Here is a 19,875-nt window from a genome sequence, read left to right as displayed (position 1 = left end):
TGATAGGAGTTTTCCTGGTAGCCAATAGTGTTCTCTCTCTCTCTCTCTCTCTCTCTCTCCCTCATATCCCTGTGCCTCTCTCTCTCTTTCTCGTTCTTTCTCTCTCTCCACAAATCAAATTTTAAGAGTCACAAAATCGAGGATGACGACAGTCTTCCTTCTATAACAGATCATTTTATGACGTGACATCTATCATATAAAACACCCAAAAGTCATTACAGGACATGTATTTTCAGTGTCGGGCAGTTTTAATAAATTGGAATGGAGCATGTTGGTGAAATCTCAGCAACATGCAGCCCGGCACGAACCCACATTATTTTCCTGATAAGTGAAAACGTCATCTGCTTACCTGCTCTGACCTGGAGCACAGAGCTGATCACAAACTACGATCCTAGCTAGCGACACAGTGGTGAGTGAGGCAGAGTCTGCTTCTCATCCAGACAATTGGCTGTGATGGTAGCAGCACCATAATTCATGGCTAATGGCCAGAGAGAGGAGGAGAGGAGGGGGGACGGCGACTTGTGTTCTGCTTCTCCTAACCGGTCAGTCAGTCAGTCAGACAGCAGCAGCAGCAGCAGGCATGAGGAGGTGAGACAAGAGAAGATGCACAGGCTTTTTCCTACACACTACATAAGTGGAAGAAGAAAGAAAACGACTTTTCTTATGTTACAGTTTCTTTTGTTGCTCCTGATGACATTAAACATGCTCAGCCACTAGTACATCCTCTTCTATAAGGCAATTATTGGTCTACTGCCTTGTGATCTGAATGCACATCGAAGTGCTGGCTGTTACTCCTCTACTAATCTGTTGCTTTCTGTTCCTTAGAAAACGACAGAATTGATTTCATTGAGTGCTTTTAAATCCATATTTGAGGTATGATTTCATCACATGTACTTGTTTTTAGTATTTTTTTTTTATCATACCTTGTTTATTCATTTGTCATTGTTTTTATTCTGTGTTTTAACTGTGTAACTTTGTTATTTGTGTTTTTATGTGACGCTGCTAATCTTTGCCATGGTCTCCTGTGGAAAAGAGTTTTTTTTAATCTCAGTGGGATTTACCCGCTTAAATAAAGTTGAATAAATATATAATGCATTAATTAATACTCTGTCTATTTTAGAGTTAAGTGGATGGAACGTAGGAGAATAAAAACAGAACAATAGCAAAGGTGGATATTTATTGTTATGTGCTCACGACTGAATTACAGTTTTGATTCCATCAGAAAATACTGTCCTTCGCTGTTTTCTCATGAGGTAAATTATATCATTTAATATTACTACTTTTTTTTTGTCAAAGAAGTGAGTGAATATGGATTTTCTTTTTTAGGTGTAAGCTTTGATCCTAGTCAGCCACAGGACTTGTGGATGAGGAGGTAACAGGAATATTTAAGCAGGTGCCTGCTCATGTGCATCGCACCCATGTTGACAGGCCACATTATCAGAGTCACTGGTGTTAATGATCAAATGTGAGACGGCTGAGTTCCATTTAGCTTGGTCAGTTTCAGGGTGCATGTGGGTTCACTGTCACACTGTCCTGACTTAAACATGTCAAAGTAATTATTTGAATCTCTTTCAAAGTATATGACACAAAAAGAGCCAATAGAGACCATGGGCATTAATGCAGTGGTGTGTGTGTGTGTGTGTGTGTGTGTGTGTGTGTGTGTGCAAAGAGAGAGAAAGATGGGAAGATGAAAAAGAGGTGAGTCAGATCAGAACAGCAGGAGACCACCTTTTGATATTTCAGCTGCACGAGGAGCACTCAACTGTTTGTTTGTTTGTTTGTTTTGATACAGAGTGCTGTGGCTGCAGCAGCAGCAGCCTGGTGTTGTGTTTTGATTTGGGGCAAGTCAACCATAGGTAAACCACTCAACTGGTCACTTGTTACCAGTGTCCCATGCTGCCCCCAAGTGGCCTTTTGTGTCTGCTTTGTTCTGCAGAGAAATATAACGGGACGTATTCCAATTTCTCTCCGCAAGACACATTCGCGTCAGTCATTCTTCACCTGATATAAGTTGTTTTTTTTAATCATGTAAGGAGTTCTTGGCTTAGAAGAAGAAAAAAAAAGAATGAGGTTTCATTATTGTGTCACTAGATGTCAGCCTTGGATTGGAGTTACTGTATGTGGCTTTTTTTGTCCTCATCAGCTGTATATGTCCGAACATATTAAAAACAGATGTTTTTTTGTTTGCTCTGATACTCTTAGACGTCTTGTTTTCTTTTTTGCCACTTTGTCTCTAAAGATGGAATTACCCAGAATAACATTATCTAATGTGTTTTCTTTGAAGTGGATAAATAATCATTAATTCAGATCACAGTTTCTCCTCTTATGTGGCTCTTGAGTAGTTAAAGGTCAAGTGTGTGACATTTAGGGCCTATTGGCAGAAATTGAATATGTTGATATGTATCAGTATGTTTTTTATGAATACAATCCCTTTTAAAATGAAAAATCAGAGTATGCCTTTCAGGCGAGGGCCTTGCTTTACTGACATCAGTCGGATTGTGCATTTCATGTTTCAAAGCAAATGCTTTCTACACAATTAAAGAGGCGTCACATCCTTTCTGTACAGTCTCCTTGACGAGCAGAGAAAAAGGAGGGATCAGTGGAGGTGGGGCCTCCGTTTATTACAATCTGCTGTCTCACCGTTTGATGTCATTAATTTTTTACGATCATATATCACAATATACCACAAATTGTTATCCACCTCTAACACAAATATGCCTGTACAGTATATTGTTGTGCGCGTTAAGGATGAAGGAAGAAATGGTTCTCACATTGTTTCTGTTTTTTGTGGTTTTAGAGGACGCTGTGTCCAAACCCTTGTGGACAGAATATGAGCATGTGCAAAGAGGCCAGCTCATGAACCACAGCTCACTGAGACACATCACAGTGTGACCAGCCTCCTTGCAGGTAAACTACATCCATGAGCAGATGTAAAGAAGTTCCAATACATGTGTGCACATTGTCTTCTTCAGAAGTGAATAAAGTGAAAATGATATATATATATATATATATATATATATATATATATATTTATTTTTTTAGTTTTTCCACTTTAATTCAGTGTTCCATGATTGAGCAGTGTGTGATAACTGTGTGTTTAGTGGCAGTTAAAGTGACTGTTGATATCATAATAGATCTAATTAGCAACATGCCTAATAATGACCCAATACAGGCCCGTGCACGTGAGCTACTTCTGCCTGACTATTGTCGAGGGGTTCTTGTCTGGGTCTAAATGTTGGGAGCCTCTTTTGCCTTGCGTACCCCACTGACCTACATTTCAATTGTTTTCTCTTTGAAACAATGGGAGAAATGGTTTCATGGGTGTTATTCAACACGATTAGTTATTCAGCTTCTTATTGTGGTGTGATTTTGTGTTGCAGATTTGTCTTTGTGTAACTCGATGCAGCAGCCGGTCAGTGATGAGACTGTGCTCCTCACAGTAAAGAACCCGTAGACGCTTCAGCTGATGACGATTGTGCATTCACATGAGTTTCTGCAGTTCAAGCTCGTCCAATCACTGCTGTTTCAAACACAGACATACATCTCACTTGTTTTCAAACGTTCTTATGTGAGAGACAAATAAAGGCTCATATAGGGTTTATCTGTCACATTTGTCTAATTAGCTACTGATTTGCCACTTGCTGTTTAAAACCATGCAGCAAGGTTGCCAAATTACTAGGTTCGACAATCACTTTCTGCAATGGACAAACTGTCAAAAAACAAAAAACATTTCTATCTAATGTGCTGTAAATGTGTCTGTTAATGCTTAATCACAGGACAGTGAAAATTAAAGTTTCAAAAATACAAGGTAACCCTAAACCCAGAGGTGAAAACTGCACTGAAATATTCTACTTAAGTAAAAGTACCACTACTTTGATATCATTTTACTTATACAAGTAACATTTCTGGTCTAAAAATGTAAGTATAAAAGTAGCTAGTTTAAAATGTACTAAACGTTTTAATTAAACATTACAAATTAAATATAATAAAATAAAATATGTAAGCACATAATGTATCAGTCAAAATGCGACTCACTCAGGGACCTTAGCACCAATTCACCATCATTCATGTTTGTGACATATTGATCAGCACATTTCGAAATGTCACAGTCAGGGAAAACTAAAACTGTCTGTGTTCAGGGACAGACGGTGAGTCATTTCATATTTCCAGATGCCCTTTTATTGCAATTACTCATAAGGTAAGCTCTGTAGGCTGGTGAACCTTCTTTTACCAAAGATTAAAAGATGTTTGGGTTTTTTAAAATCTAGTAAACTGGACTCTTGTCTGCAGAGATCCTGCTCATTCACAGTCATAAACGTAATCACTAAACACTTCATTTCATAACTCACTTCTTGATTCATTGGTTAGTTCTTACAGTTTAGTCAGCCAGACATTACTCTTTGCACGAGCAGTGCTAATAATTGACAGTGCAGTCACTATAGGAAAAGACTTGGTACGGCAAGAACATCACTGGTTGTCAGCAGAGCAGAAAAGAGAGGCAGAGTTCTCAAAGCTTTGTGCGTAGATGAAGGAAAGAGTGAGCAGAAGGCAAATTAATCAAAGGACATCAAAGGGAAATGGATGGTGGGAGTGAGGGAATCAAAGAGTGCCGCCTGTTTGTCTTATGCAGTTCCCACTCTGATCTTCCTGTGTCTGCGCGCCATTGTGCCACATGGGTGCATGGCGGGGGCTGGGGCACCATGCACATCGCAAAACATATACACACACACACACTAACAGAAGTCTGAAAGATAGACCTGAAAAGCAAACAACATTAACCTCTTCATCGCATCAATCGCTCAAAGTTTTGTTGTTCTGAGGCTGTTTTCCTTCGTGCATGTGATTGCATGTGATTGTTTGTGCAGCCAGACTTGGCTGCACAAACTTTTGCTGAAAAATAAACACACGGTCGCACTCGCTCCAACACGTACTGTATGTTGTTGTCAGCACTGGTTTGTGGCAGCCGTGGACAGCGCACTTTGATAATGCAACGCCAGATTGGGCTGCCGCTCGCTTTGGCTTGTCTCTTCTGTTTTGCATAAAGATGATTTAGCAATACAAGGATGATATAATACAGTGATATATATATATATATACTGAATTACAGCTATTTGGATGTTGATCATGAGGTTTGTTATTGTACATACTGCACACAGTCTCTGTTGTCAGTGCATGTATATCTGGAATCCATTTCTGTTCAGTTGGTATACAATTCACTGTGATTACACAGAATAAGTTCTGTTTCTTTTTTACACAGTGATCCAAGTGTCTTTGGTTAATTGAGTCAATATCGTCACTTTTAGGCCCAAAGGACATTTCTGACCTTGTGGCCCACTATGAGCCATCCAGACCACTTAAGGTCATTTGGGTCAGGTTTGCTCTGTGACCCCAGAACCAAGACAAAACATGGCCTTCATTAATCATTTCATAAACTGGTCTCATCAAGACAGATGAGACCAGATGACAAGCTACAGTAACAATACAGCTATGTAAAGAAAGTCAATTCACTTAGATATGTTCTGTGGCTGTTTCTTATTTGAATAAAAAAATAAAAAAATACTACATTAGTTCATTGTTCAAGCAGGTTATTTCTGCAGGAAAGAGACTCAACTGTTTTGTGTCAGTTTGTCACTTTCCCTTTGGTTGTGGCTGGACACGTGACAAGAACTCAATGTATAAATCCTTCTGACCCTCAAAAATATCTCATGTTCATAAACACTCTTTTAACGTATCTTTATGTAACAAAAGCTGAGTTCAGCAGAGAAAGACAAAAGTGATGTGAACTGACAATATTTTAATGGGGCGGATAAAGCACTGTAAGTGATCAATGGAGGCGGCGGCCAAGTGATGCCCGGCGGACAGCTTTGATGTGGGCATCCTCAGAGGGACACCGGAGACAATGCTCTCTTTGAGGGGACACGCAGAATGGCAGACACTTCCCTCTCTCACTCTCTCACACTCACTCCGTCACTCAACCTCCCTCCATCTCCTGCACGCACCACTCACACTCACACTCTCAGGTTCAGATGCCCGTTGGCGATGTTTCTGTCTCAGTGCATTCCACTGCTCCGCTCCTGTGTCACATCAGCCCATATCCTTATCTGCATAACCTTCTCCCTCTTGTCTTTCACATTAATTAATTCAAACAACACCCCCTTCACTGCCGCCCAGCCAATCACACTGTCCTCCCCCTTTCCCCCCCTCCCAATCCGTATAGCTCTCCCTCCCTCTGTCTCCTTTCATAGAACCAAACCTCTTTGTAATGTCCAGCCTTGGCAAGTTGCACCCGATTTGCTGTCACAGTCCTAATGAATTCATCTGTTTGTGTATTGGCCATGGGAGCATTTATGCCCCCTCCTCCCTCCCTCCCTCCCTCTCTTTCCTATCCGATCCCCCTCCCTCTTACTAGTGTTCCCCTGGGGGCTCTCTATATATCAGGGACCACTCCAGCCACCTATTGTTCGTCTAAGTAAACTTACAGACAGATGCCCTGCTCCACAGTGAGGGAGAGAGCCCAGCGAGTCAGGAGGAGGGAGACGGTTAGAGAGCCACCAAACAATCAGGACCTGAAAGACCTCTTCTCCTGCATCCTCTTCAGCCGTGTCGCCTGTTTTCTGCGCGTTCAGCCTGTTGTCACTGACAAGTGGGGGGGTCTAATGCTGTGAAGCCATGCTGCTGCTGACCTCACTGCTGTTTATGGGGCTGGACTGCTTGCTGGGAGCCCCGGCAAGAAGAGAGGTCTACAGGATGCCCCAGAGTGCTCTGAAAGGTAGTTTTTTTTTTCTCTAAACTTTTATAATTTCTCAGTTAAGAGTCAGCCCAACAGTACATGTCTGAGATAAAACAATAAATCTGGTCTCACTTCCTATAACCAATTAAAAATATAAGAAATAAAATCTTTAGAAGCTCAAATCTGGCGATCCTGATTTCAGTGTCATGCACATCTTTTGCAAGTTGGACCTTTGACCTTGTGTTATAGACCTACAGCACTTTCTTAATAATTGTTCTTATGTCTGGATAAATATACACTTAAAGCAGGAGGTTTCCAACACTGCATGCGTCCTATAATGCAGAGAAACTCCAGACTAAGCACCAGCCTAAACTGCTTTACAAAGCATTACAGAAAAGGATCATTTTGTCACTTGCTCATGCAGAGCTGTCATAAAACTAGAGCAGAATAACTTGTCTGGTGGAGGACATCTGGTCGTCTGTGGCCAAAGTGCTGAGCACAGCAGAACCTTCATACAAACAGTTAGTGATGGCGGTGTGTGTTTTTAGAGTTGTCAGAACAAGGGTCTCAGGGTCCTCGCTGCCTGAGGGCTGCCAGCCCGTGCCCCCAGGGTCTGTCCCTGCCTCACCAGCCTCTCTCTGCCCGCTCAGCCCTGGCCTTCTAATTAAGTCTTCAATCAGCATTGTTGCTGTCCGTGGCCTATCCTGTGATGTGCTGCGGCACAGGGGGGGGGGCTGCAGGGCCGGCGGCCCATTTGATGTGTGTGTGTCTGTAGGAGCGTCACCAGTGTGCTTCCCCAACGCGATGCCAATGAACTCAAAGAGCAGCATGAGAAAAAGGGGGCAACTCACACACCCGCGCGCACACAGACAAGTTACTTCTCACATACAAACGTAATGTTCACACAGCAGATCCTACATTTAAGGTTTTCAAAACTTTGTCAGAATTAAAGACCTATTCCTCTGCAGTGTGTTATTGGTCCAGGATGTCACAAAGTTCTCACGGTAACAATGGTTACTGATGATGTCCGAGGTATATGCAATACTGAGTGGCACGGCTGATAGATAAATAAAACCTCTTCCTTCTTCTGCCTGTCCTCTCCTGCAGCACTGTCTGATCGTGGCACTGTGGTTCTCGAGGCTGCCATGACCAGTGCCCTGTCTGCACTCGAACGTGCATCGTCTGAGAGAAGTCAGTCTGAGGCCGGCTGCAGGGGTTGTGCTCCCTGTTTGTTTCAGGACTGTGGGCAACTGTCAGGATCCTGCTGTAAGTACAGCATCACTTTTAATTCCCATATCCCATAACGTCTTTCGTCCACTCTGCCCAGTGTCACTACTGAATGATTACTTTGTGTATCGTAAAAACACACAGTTCCTTCGTTTTGTCCCACAGTGTCTCCTGCCAGTGCCTTATCAGAGCCCAGCTGTGACATCATCTTTAAGGCCCAGAAACTTCAAGATGAGGCAGAGCGGAGTTGGGCTCTGAGCCAGGCCTGTGCATACTACCAGCACCGTTGTCCGCCTGGTGACCTGGACAAGGAGACCTGTATTAGGATCATGGGAGAGAGCTGCAGTGCCCATGTCCTCCAGTGCAGTCTGCTCAACACGATGCAGAACCTGGAACCTGCTACTCAGACGCATGCTCAGGGTAAGAGATACACAAGATCACTTGATAAAAACATGCATTTACTTGTACACTCAACTTTATTAGGTGCAGAATGTGCTGCCATGTGATTGGGTGATATGTGTTAAGCAGTTGAACCAGTTTTTCCCCAATAAAGTGGCCAGTGAGCATATGGATTATCCTTTTTTTCCACTTAGATTAGAGGCTTTGTTACACTTGTTAACTATCAATGTCTCTCTGTCCCAGCAGCAGTGTGTGGTCAGAGATCATCCATGGTGGAAAACGTCACTCAGCCTCGTTCCAGGATTGTGGGCGGCTCCCCTGCTCCTCCGGGCAGCTGGCCCTGGCTGGTCAACCTGCAGGTGGATGGTAGTCTGATGTGTGGAGGGGTTCTGGTGGACAGCTCCTGGGTGGTCACTGCTGCACACTGTTTTGCTGGGTGCGTTTTCATGTGTGATGCAGAGAAAGAGGGAGTTTTGATTTGATCTGTAGCATTTGAAATCATCCTTCCTCTCCTTCTGTCCTGACCTCTGCAGCAGTCGCAGTGAGAGCTACTGGACGGCTGTGGTGGGGGAGTTTGACATCACCAAGACTGACCCTGATGAGCAAGTTCTCAAAGTGAACCGCATCATCCCTCATCCTAAGGTGATTACCGCTCAACTGAAATCAAAAATCAGCATGAAATCAGTTCCTTACAACAAATAAAGCAAACTCTCTCCTCCTTCTGCAGTTCAATCCAAAGACATTTAACAATGATATCGCCCTGGTGGAGCTGACATCACCAGTGGTTTTGTCTGAACATGTCACTCCTGTGTGTCTCCCCTCTGGCACGGAGCCCCCTACTGGCAGCCCATGTCTGGTGGCAGGCTGGGGTTCCCTCTATGAGGGTGAGTGGAAGACAAATGATGTCTCACTTTTCTGTCAGCAAGCTTTGCTTTTCTCTGTTTTCTTGCATTAAGTTAAATCATACTTCATCCAACTCCACATGTAATGTTTCTGTGTGCACTTTTATATTTCCAGACGGACCATCTGCTAATGTTGTGATGGAGGCGAAGGTTCCCCTGCTGCCTCAGAGCACCTGTAAGAGTGCGCTTGGGAAAGAGCTGGTCACCAACACCATGCTGTGTGCTGGATACCTCTCTGGAGGCATTGACTCCTGTCAGGTGTGTAGACCAGCATTTACTAATCTGACAAAACCTTAATTTACCATATAAAACTTTAATTTTGATGTCTCTTCCAACCTGTAGGGAGATTCTGGAGGTCCCCTGATCTACCAGGACCGGATTTCTGGTCGGTTCCAGCTCCATGGCATCACTTCCTGGGGAGACGGCTGTGGAGAGAAGGGCAAGCCTGGGGTCTACACACGGGTCTCTGCTTACTCTGACTGGATTCAGGCAGAGATACAGAGTGAGTTATATTTTTGACGAGCACTGTACAGCATATCTCAATATTAAAATATGTATAACCCTATAATACTAAATAAATACTATTCCATCAATACTTTTTTTGTTTTTAAGAGTCATCTGGGAGCCGGGAGCCAACATGTCCAGAGCTTTTGAAGACAACAGAAATGACAGAAGAGGAACAAAGGTCAGAATTCAGCTCTATGTGTCACTTCTACACCCTGGCCTGTCCCCGCGGCCAATCTGCCAGCGCTTGCAGCCGAATGGCCGAGGACAAATGCCTCACGCGCTTCAAGAAATGCCGTAAGTAATCATTTTTACAAATACCCTGGTCGAGTATGAATATACTGTATTATGTTTTGTTTTTTTCTTTGTAAAAATGCCCCTGTAATGCAGAGGTTTCTGAACTAATGTCCACTCCCTTCCGCGTAGAGATGCGTTCATTCCTGCAAACCCTGTTGGACCTACTTCAGAGAGCAGAGGACTACATCAGGGACAAGGTGGACTTGACGTTCTTCACCCAGACTCTGCCGCAGCTTGTGGAACACATCTACAGCACAGCGTTCACTCACACCAGAGAGAGGAGAGACCTGGGCGTGAGCCACTTCCTCGCACAGATTGAAGGTACATCAGCGGCAGCTTTATAGATGTGTACAGTACAACTTTCTTTCACTAGGTTTATTGGAGTTGTTGGTCTTCAGGAGTTGGTTTTAATAGTTGCCTCATTGTTTGCAGAACAGCTAGGTGGAGCTGTGGAGCCTGAAGAGCAGGGTCCTTCTCCAGTCCCTCCTGCCTTATTTGAAGAGGTTGGCCCTTTGGTCGATGACTGGGAGAAATACTTGAAGAACATGGCGGAGGACCTGGACAAACAACAGCTCTCTGACACGAGCACAGACGTCTCCTCCTTACCGGCGCTAAAGGAGCACAGCATTTTTTTACAGGTGGATTGTTAATTGATATTTAAAGCACAGCTATATACAGTATATATATATATCAAAAGAGTTTTATATCAGCCCTTAAGATTTGTAGACTTAAAACTGTAGTGTGCATGTATCTTTTAAATATAAACATGTCCACAATTTTCAAACTCTTCAATTCTAAACTATTTTACACTGTTTCTGTTCAGAATAATAACACATAAAAGTCATCAAAGGTTACACACTGCAGCTTTAACATTTCACACGAGCAAGAGGAAGTAAACGTGGTAAATGTTTGTATTAAATGAAATTGCATGGGTGGGTTTAATTTAAGCTAATACTAATATCAAACTGTATTTTCACCTCCAGACAGACGACTCCTCCGTGCATCAACTAGAAGGACAATATAGATCTGTTATCGCAGCTCTGCGCTCAAAGCTTGACTCCAGAGCTGCTCCTCCCGTCCTGCACCTGGACACTGACTACCTGAAGAAAGAGTCTTCCAGCATCTATCCCACGTCCTACCCTGGGAAAGTGATCCACGACAACTCCTGGTCCTTATCTGAGGAATCTCAGGAGCCTTGGTCACTTCTCAAGGTTTTGATGACTGAAATTCAGAAATTAAGGACACAAGATGGGACCGTGACAAATGATATGTCACAAAGTGAGACTTCATTAGATAGAGACGATTTTCCCGATGTGGCGTGGAGCACCACATCTGAGGATACTACTTTTGTTGACGAAGCAGAATTAAAGTCTTTAGCTTTACCTCTTCCAGTTCAGTCCACAACTATCCTACACACAGTTGCTGAAACAGACCATGCAGACATTTCTGCTGACCTCAGACAAACTGTGCATGCTGTGAAAGCTCCAAGTCTTCAGAGAATTTACAGGAGCCGCCGCAAGAGGCAGACACCTGGAGCCAGTGGGAAAAGTATGTGCCGAAAACTGTGCTGACAACCTCCTTTACATCCTTTATAAATGTACCATATTTCATGTTTACATGTTTTTATTTTTGCTGTAGTTTGTCCTGGAGTGAGAGAATCCTCACAGCAAGTCAACCAACTCAAAGAATCCTACGGCTGGGTCCTAAACATCCCAAACAAAAACCTGCACATGAATTTCCAAGAGGTAAAAAGAGTAAATGTAAAGTGGTGGAGAACAATAATTCCCATCAGTTTATAACATTTGATTTGTTTCATGGGGTCTGTCTTTTGTCTAGGTGTTAGTTGATCTGAATTCCAAGAATGACCGGGGACTTTTTCAGGCTCGAGTCAGAGCATCAGTGGGAGGACGACCGTTAACCTTCTACACGCTCGTCGGTCTGGAGAATGAGTCGTTCTACCGCAGCGTACCGAGGATCATTGCTGTGGCACTGGAGGCTCTCAAGACGTGAAAATACAGTAAAGAGATCAAGACTCTTGTCACGGGACAAAGCGAGGCATAAAAAAAACAAAAAAACTTTGTTGTATCCTTTTGTTTTTACCTGCCTCTAAATGGAAACACGGCCATGAATGTATCGACCCAATTATGGATTGGTTGGAGACACACACGTCCTTTTCTAACTTATGAATCTGTACAAAATGAGGAATGAGAAATCCATATTGTCATTGTCTTTCGCAAAGGTTGAGCCTGTTGACTGTATATATGACACATGTTATTGTGATGCATAATATATTTATTTGTATAGAAAAAGCCTTTGTATTTTTGTAAAAATAAATCGTTTATATATACATTTTACATTATGTAAAAATAAATGTTATTCATGATTTGGTGTTTTGCATATATATATATAAATATATATTATATATATATGTATGTATATGTATATATATATATATATATATATATATATACACGTGTATATATATACATATATGTATAGTCATCTGTACTAATTCTGTATTAAGCTGTATTAAGCTTCTAATTAATCATGCTAATCCTGCAGTATTTCACATCCAAACCTTCTGTCTTGGGACAGGTTTCAGTGCTGCTTGGTTTCTTTCATGACCCCAGATTGACCTCAGTCCTTTGACCCTGTAAAGGCTAATCTTTACCATAAACACCTCAGCTGCTGTGCTGTGGTGACCACTCCTCTCCCCGCTTTCCCTTCTTATTTCCAGGACGGGTTGTTATAATCGGAGACTGACCTTTGGAGACACGCATTTGTCTGTCAAAACATCGTAAGTAGAGGCAGCTGTTTGTGGAGGAAGTGACACCTTCACGTTGCAGTCTCAGTAGCCATAGCTGTGTGTTGAGTCGACCAATGTCTGCAACTACGTCTGTGGTGATCGGACTGAAGAGCCAAAATAAATCAAAAGTGACTTCCTACCTGAAATCTTACAACTATTCTTGGGTAGTTTTGGCCCAGCTAAGGTTCTAAATTAATGGATCAGTCGGGATGAGGAATGCTTCATCTGATTTAACACGCACACACACACACCTCTGTTTAAACTCATCAACTTCTGCCCCTAACTTGTGTTGATAAGTGTGTGGGAATCTCTCTCTCTCTCACACACACACACACATTCTTATACAGCAGTCTTAGTGAGGACAATCATAGTCATAAGCCCCTAACCCTAACATTTAACCCAATTTTACCCCAACCCTGAAACCAAGTGTTAACCCCTAAAGCGATGTGAGGACCACCAAAATTGTCCCCACAAGGTCAAAATGTCCCCACAAAAATAAGTTTCTATCAAAATGTGTCCTCACAGCCTACTATAGACACACACACACACACACACAGAGAGAAGGCATTGTACCCATGGCTGCACTCCAGTGTCGCAGCACAGCATACAAGCATACTGCATTGTCGTTGTCTTCGGCACCTGTCTGCTGTCATTCACGCGTCCACACAGAGACAAACCACAGACACTCTGAGGACGTTGATCTATAATAAGCTAGTTTAACAGCTTTTTCCAGTAGAGGCCACAGCTAATTGTGATCTCTACGGTGAAAGAATAACAGACGGGGAGATTAGATGCGAACAACAATGCAGCCACACAATTTGTATTTGTGAGACACAAAGGTTTCTCAAAAAAAAAAAAAAAAAAAATAGTACAGTGAACCAGAGAACAGGTGATAAGTCTCAGCCATTTACAGCACACTCTCCGTGATGACTGACCCGGCTTTATGGAGGTTGCTGACCCATTTGCGGCCTGTCATTAGTGTGTGTGTGTGTGTGTGTACTTGTATTTGTTACCTCTTTTTGGACCTTTTTTGACATAAACACTGACCTTGTCAGGACCAATAGTCCTCATGGAAACCAAAACCTGGTCCTAATGAGGTATAACTTCATTTCTGAGGAAGTGGTTGTGTTTTTTTTTTATGTGTTTAGGGCTAAGATTTGAATTGTGGTTATAGATTAAGGTTAGGGTAAGGCATTGACTCGTTATGGTTATGTTTAGGTTTCTTGCTTTAGTTAGGTTGTCCAAATGAATGGGAGTCAATGTGTGTGTGTGTGTGTGTGTGTGTGTGTGTGTGTGTGTGTGTGCTTGTGTGTGCGTGTGTGTGTGTGTGTGTGTGTGTGTGTGTGTGTGTTGTGACAGCTGGCTATGCAGTACTGGAAATACACTCTTGGATTTAACCCCTAACAATCATCAACTGCCCCCCTCCAGCCTCCAATCATTCCTCTAAACCTCATCTCTCAGCTCGAATGTCTGCTGGGAAACACACACTAATGCACACACACACACACACACACGCACGTGCACACACAAAGGAGGAGAGAGAGAGAGAGGGAGAGAGAGAGAGAGAAAGGGAGACACAGGCCAAGTGCCAGTTACACTATGACTGTTGGTGTTTATCACATTGGTGATCACTGCTTTGTGTCAGACAGTGTAGCACAAACACAGCCACTGATGGATTCTGGAACTCTTCTCCTTCTCTGTATGATTTCTGCCACAGGTAGGAAAGCTGCATCATTAACCTGCTTCCAGGTTTGTTAGAAACAATACTAGAAATGCTCGGCTTTTATACGCTCCACACTATTGTTACATCATATGGAGCACAGTCACGCCCTATATTTCAATTACTATTCCATCTAACTTTGATTTGAACTGACATACTCTCTGTGTTACTCATTTTCCTGTGTGCTTAGGTTTACATTTAAATGTGACACTGTTCTCCCAAATGGCTTTAATTGTAAATTATACAGTAAATAGCAATGTTGTGTTTTACTGTACAGTCTCTTGTTACATGAGTTTCTTAAATAGTTTACTATTGTTTGACAAACCAAATTGCCTGTTGTTAATTGGTAATGAAATACACAGAGTTCAGCAGAAGCCCTAACATTTTAGTCCGTATGGCTCAGTCATCCTCAGCCTGCAGTCCAAACCAAGCTAACACTGCTGACATCACAAGGTTTTTCCACCTGAGACTTTGCACAAATAGGTTTCCTCACAACAGGCAAACTGGTTACAATATAATATGTGAGATTGACTGGATGCTCCTTAAATTCAGTAGCTGTGCCAACACTTCTGCGTGTGCGTGTTTGTAGCATCTGCTGTCAACCTCGAAGGGGAACTTTTCAGGGATTTGATGAAGGGCTACAACAAGAACGTGCGTCCCATGGAGAGGAGTGGGGACATCACTCCAGTCGACATCAAGATGACACTCACCAACCTCATCTCCCTGGTGGGTGAGCTTCACCCTGCTGGTGTTTCTGATTTAGGGGCCGTTGAGTTTCCATGGTCTTCACCACTCCCTTTTTCTCTCACTCTCCTCAGAATGAAAAGGAAGAGGCCCTGACGACCAGCGTTTGGATAGAGATGGTGATCACACACACACACATATCTGCTTACTGCTTTGAGATGATGGGGCATTTTATTGTCGTGCATTTGCGAAAAACGTACTCTGAAGTCAAATTCACGGTTTTTCTCCTGTGTGTAGCAATGGTGTGACTACAGGCTGAGATGGGATCAGCCGCCCAGGTCAGCTCTGTATGGGAACATCACCTCTGAGCTACGCATCCCCTCTAAGAGCATTTGGCTGCCGGACATCATACTGGAGAATAAGTGAGTGCATCAACCTTTATTTATCAGCCTGTTTTTGTTTAATAAAGGAGCCAATTAGTAAATAAATAAGTTATGTTTATTTGCTCATTTAAAAGGCCAGTGTGTGACATTTAGGAGGGTCTTTAAATGCTATCCCTAAGTGTGTTTATACAAATGTATTATCACTTTAAGATAAATATTGTTAGAATAAACCTTTTATATGTATGTAAGATAAAGACAAGGATAGAAGACTGAAGGCTTGACGCTGTATTTTAATTACCAGACAGATTTGTTGTCCTTGAAAATTGTACTATATGTTGGAAAATGAGTGAAGCAGTGTACGGCAGCTTTTTTTCTTGGATTTGTCATTATTAAAAGATTATTTTACTATTAAAGCTCAATATGTGTGTGTGTGTGTGTGTGTGCATTCTAATTGTCAGCAAATGTCGGTGTCACTCTCTTTTCTCCTGGGTCTACAGTGTGGATGGACAGTTCGAGGTTGCACTTTACTGCAATGCACTCGTGTCTCCTAATGGCTGCGTGTATTGGCTGCCTCCTGCCATCTACCGCAGCGCTTGCAGCATCACAATCAACTACTTTCCCTTTGATTGGCAGAATTGCACTATGGTTTTCCGGTGAGAGAAGGCATCACCTGTTGGGTTTTAATGGTTGTCCAGGCGAAAAGAATTAAAAAATTCTTTCTTGTGCAGAAAAGGAAAAAGCACATAATAATAATTGTATTTACCTTTAACTTCAGTGTTTTTCTAATTTCAGCCACAGCCCTGTTTGTCTGCTTGTCAGGTTCCTTTGTACTGAAACAAACTACAGTGTCCACAGCAGTGACAAAGCCTCCTTCATTCTTGGTCCCTTTTCACTGCTGTAGCCCGCTGTACAAGTTAATTAATGGTTGTGTGTTTGCTGTGGAGACTGACCACATGTTGTCTCCTATGTGTGCAGCTCTCAGACTTACAGCTCCAACGAGATCGAAATGGTGCTCAAACAGGAGGACAACCAGACACTGGAGTGGGTGGATATTGATCCAGAGGCTTTCACGGGTACAGATTAAAAATGATATGAACTTGTACATTAAGGATTTTTAAATGGTTAAGTCAACAGAACAAGTTGTCAAATGTTTTTTTTTTGTGCCATTTGTTGGCAGAAAATGGCGAGTGGGTCATCAAACACAGGCCGGCTAAGAAAGTGATCAACACTCAGTACAATGAGGATGAGCGCGAGTATCAGGAGGTGGTCTTCTTCCTTATCATCCAGCGAAAGCCCCTGTTCTACGTCATCAACATGATTGCTCCCTGCGTGCTCTTCTCCTCCCTCGGCCTGCTCGTCTACTATTTACCCGCCAAAGGTCTTTTTCCCGTCTATGAGTATTTTTTACTCAATGTTCATTTTATTCTTTACAGAGGCAGTTGTGGTCTTCTCCTGCTGTAGCCCATCTTCTATAAGATTTGAAATGTTATTTGAAATTCAGAGAGGTATCTTCTACATACCTCTTGAACCATTCTCCTCATTTGGGCATTTTGGCCCACAGAACTGCCGTTTAGCTGGTATTTTCTCTTTTTTGGTCCATCAGCAGTCTCTGAGATATTCAGAATCCTGCCCTGTGTGGCACCAAACCTATGATGTTCAAAGTCACTTAAATCACCTTTCTTCCCCAGTCTGATGCTCAGTTTGAACTTTGGCTGGTCTTCTTGTCCACGTCTAAAAATTCATTGAGTTGCTGCCATGTGATTGGCTGATTAGATTATTGTGAGAACATGAAGTTGAACAGGTGTAACTAATAAAGTGGCCAGTGAATGAATACCCTAATGTTGGAGCAGGCAAACTTCTGTCTTACCAGTCCTCTGCATTTCTCCTCATTTCAATTTTCTTCACGTTAACCTCGGAACGTGAAAAGACAGAAGTCTGCCTACACAAGATTATAATACTGCACCATGTGAATCTTTCATCAGTCATCGTTCAATGGACAAAACCTGAATGTGAAGGTTGTGGATTTGCTTATTTGCAGCTGGTGGACAGAAGTGCACAATGTCTATAGCAACCCTTCTGGGCCAGACTGTGTTCCTCCTCCTTATTGCTAAGAAGGTTCCCGAGACTTCGAAAGCTGTTCCTCTCATTGGAAAGTAAGTATGACTTCAGTTCAAAGTTTCCATGTTGACTGAAAGCGGTGCTCAATGACATGTGGTTTGTTTTCTTTTTCTAACAGGTATCTGATGTTTGTGATGTCAGTGACGACCATGGTTGTGATGAACTGTGTGATCGTCCTCAACGTGTCCCTGAGAACCCCGAACACTCACATAATGACAGACAAAGTCAGAAAGGTGATGTCTTTCCTGAGAGGAATTTGAATTAAACAGCCACTGAGCAGCCACACTGTGAAGTCTACATCAGTATGTTTGCCGCTGGATTAACCTTTGACCTGCCGTCACTTTCAGATCTTCCTCAACATCTTGCCTCGACTGCTGAAGATGCAGATGCAACCCTGGACACCGAACAACCTAAAAAGTGAAAATGGCGACACTCTGACTGCGGGCAGGAACAATGTCTTCCTGGTTCCCTGCCGACGCCGCAGCTCCATGACCCTCATCTCTAAGGCGGAGGAATATGTGATGAAAACAGCTCGCTCTGAACTCATGTTTGCCAGATTCAAAGAAAGGAATGGATTGATGAAATCAGTATTAGAGAAGATTCGTAAGTATTTAAATGCACAGTATGTCATTTCTAAATCCAAACACTAACAGAAGACCGAGTTGGTAAGCAATGTGGAATCATGGGAACCTGTTGTCTTGTATCTTATTTGGTTCCCCCAGAGCTTCGGCAGCAGAACATATGAGTATACACAATACAAATGAACAACAAAAGACAACACACTGGCTAACTAGTAGTACCAAATATTTGTTTCTTCATTCCTTGAAGTTATAGCAGAGATGACACTGCAAGAGATGTCTTTAAAAAGTATGCTAGACAACAAATAATCTTTTTATGTAGAAATGTATAAGTACATTCTTTATCAGAACCACAGGGGAAATTCCTTTTCTGCATTTAACCCATCCTCTAGAAACCTTCCTAGAATTAGGAGCAGTGGGTACCGCAGCCCTTTTTATTCAAATCACCAACCCTGCAGTTACAAGCTGAGTTCCTTTTCCACTTGGCCACGGGTTGCCAAACTTTTGACCCCGACGTGATTTGAACACGCAACCTTCTGATCTGGAGTCAGACGCGCTACCGTTGTGCCACGAGGTCTTGTTTTAGTGTTCTGAAATGAAAATGTGAAAGTATGTTTAACTCTGTAACCACATGGTAATCTGGTCCAATTTGGATCCCAGACAATGGGCTGGAGTCGGGCACAGCTGAGCAGCTTGGTGCCAGTCTGGTGAGGGCCTCTCCAGAGCTGAAGCAGTGTGTGGCCTCCTGCAAGCATATAGCTGAGACCGCAAGACAGAAAAACAACTTCCAGAATGTGAGTTCTGCATTTGTACAGTTACTCATCTTCTCAGGTGGAAGTATCAGTTCCAATCTCTGTCCTCTGTCCAAAATGCAGGAGAACGAAGAGTGGTTCCTGGTGGCCCGGGTGATCGACAGAGTTTGCTTCATTGTCATGACGTTGGCATTTTTTATGGGCACAATTGGGATCTTCCTGATGGGCCACTTCAACCAGCCGCCCTCCTCGCCCTTCCTTGGCGATCCAAAGAAGTATCTCCCTCCACTGAACAATTTCTCTGATATCACTGAGAATAGTATGTGAGCAGACGTGCTTGGCTGAAATGGGAGAAATCGTGTCTTTTGATCACTTTGACCAAAGTGAAAATCTGACGGCATCTGTCACTGATCTGTCACTAGTGACTGAGAAAGTAGAAAATACAGCTCTATGTGTATTTTCTGCACAGGCGTCAGCTGCTACTGTGGATGTGTGGACTGTGACAGAGGTTCAGCGGACGTCCGCCGCTCTCGCGTGGACGCCATGCTTGATCCACAACGATGCATAACGTTGCTGAGAAATGTCGAAAGGTTTTCAGCACAGTGTTTACAGGACGTTTATTTCTGGGACGCCTCATTAGACGGGGTGGTGATCACACATGTAAACAGAGAACAATTATTATAGAAATATGGAGTTCTGTTATAATCGTGTGGTTATATAATTAAAAACATCTTTGAAATGTGTCTCTTTTGTGTTTTTGACACTTTATTTTTTT

At 42.8% G+C, this 19,875-nt stretch overlaps 2 protein-coding genes and 1 non-coding gene across 3 annotated transcripts; 2 read left to right on the top strand and 1 right to left on the bottom strand.

Moving 5' to 3' along the window:
• The first annotated feature begins 6,484 nt into the window (after window positions 1-6,484).
• prss56 (serine protease 56) lies at window positions 6,485-12,442 on the top strand. The gene is made up of 14 exons (XM_058639490.1): window positions 6,485-6,769; window positions 7,838-7,996; window positions 8,123-8,377; window positions 8,603-8,792; window positions 8,890-8,998; window positions 9,084-9,240; window positions 9,374-9,516; window positions 9,601-9,760; window positions 9,871-10,059; window positions 10,189-10,380; window positions 10,492-10,697; window positions 11,043-11,607; window positions 11,698-11,804; window positions 11,896-12,442. Exons 1-14 carry the CDS (start codon window positions 6,670-6,672, stop codon window positions 12,067-12,069), a joined length of 2,706 nt encoding a protein of 901 aa, XP_058495473.1. The 5' UTR covers window positions 6,485-6,669; the 3' UTR covers window positions 12,070-12,442.
• A 2,022-nt stretch (window positions 12,443-14,464) lies between these two features.
• On the top strand, window positions 14,465-19,845 carry chrng (cholinergic receptor, nicotinic, gamma). Its single transcript, XM_058637043.1, has 12 exons — window positions 14,465-14,582; window positions 15,175-15,311; window positions 15,404-15,448; window positions 15,567-15,691; window positions 16,150-16,305; window positions 16,628-16,725; window positions 16,830-17,030; window positions 17,691-17,805; window positions 17,889-18,003; window positions 18,118-18,373; window positions 19,009-19,142; window positions 19,224-19,845. Exons 1-12 carry the CDS (start codon window positions 14,465-14,467, stop codon window positions 19,425-19,427), a joined length of 1,704 nt encoding a protein of 567 aa, XP_058493026.1. The 3' UTR covers window positions 19,428-19,845.
• On the bottom strand, window positions 18,854-18,925 carry trnaw-cca (transfer RNA tryptophan (anticodon CCA)). The gene has a single exon. It is a non-coding gene; the product is annotated as a tRNA-Trp (tRNA).
• Window positions 19,846-19,875: the final 30 nt, after the last annotated feature.

Source organism: Solea solea, chromosome 1 (genome assembly GCF_958295425.1).
Source record: "Solea solea chromosome 1, fSolSol10.1, whole genome shotgun sequence".
NCBI lineage: Eukaryota > Metazoa > Chordata > Actinopteri > Pleuronectiformes > Soleidae > Solea > Solea solea.
This window is presented reverse-complemented; position numbering and strand designations above follow the sequence as displayed.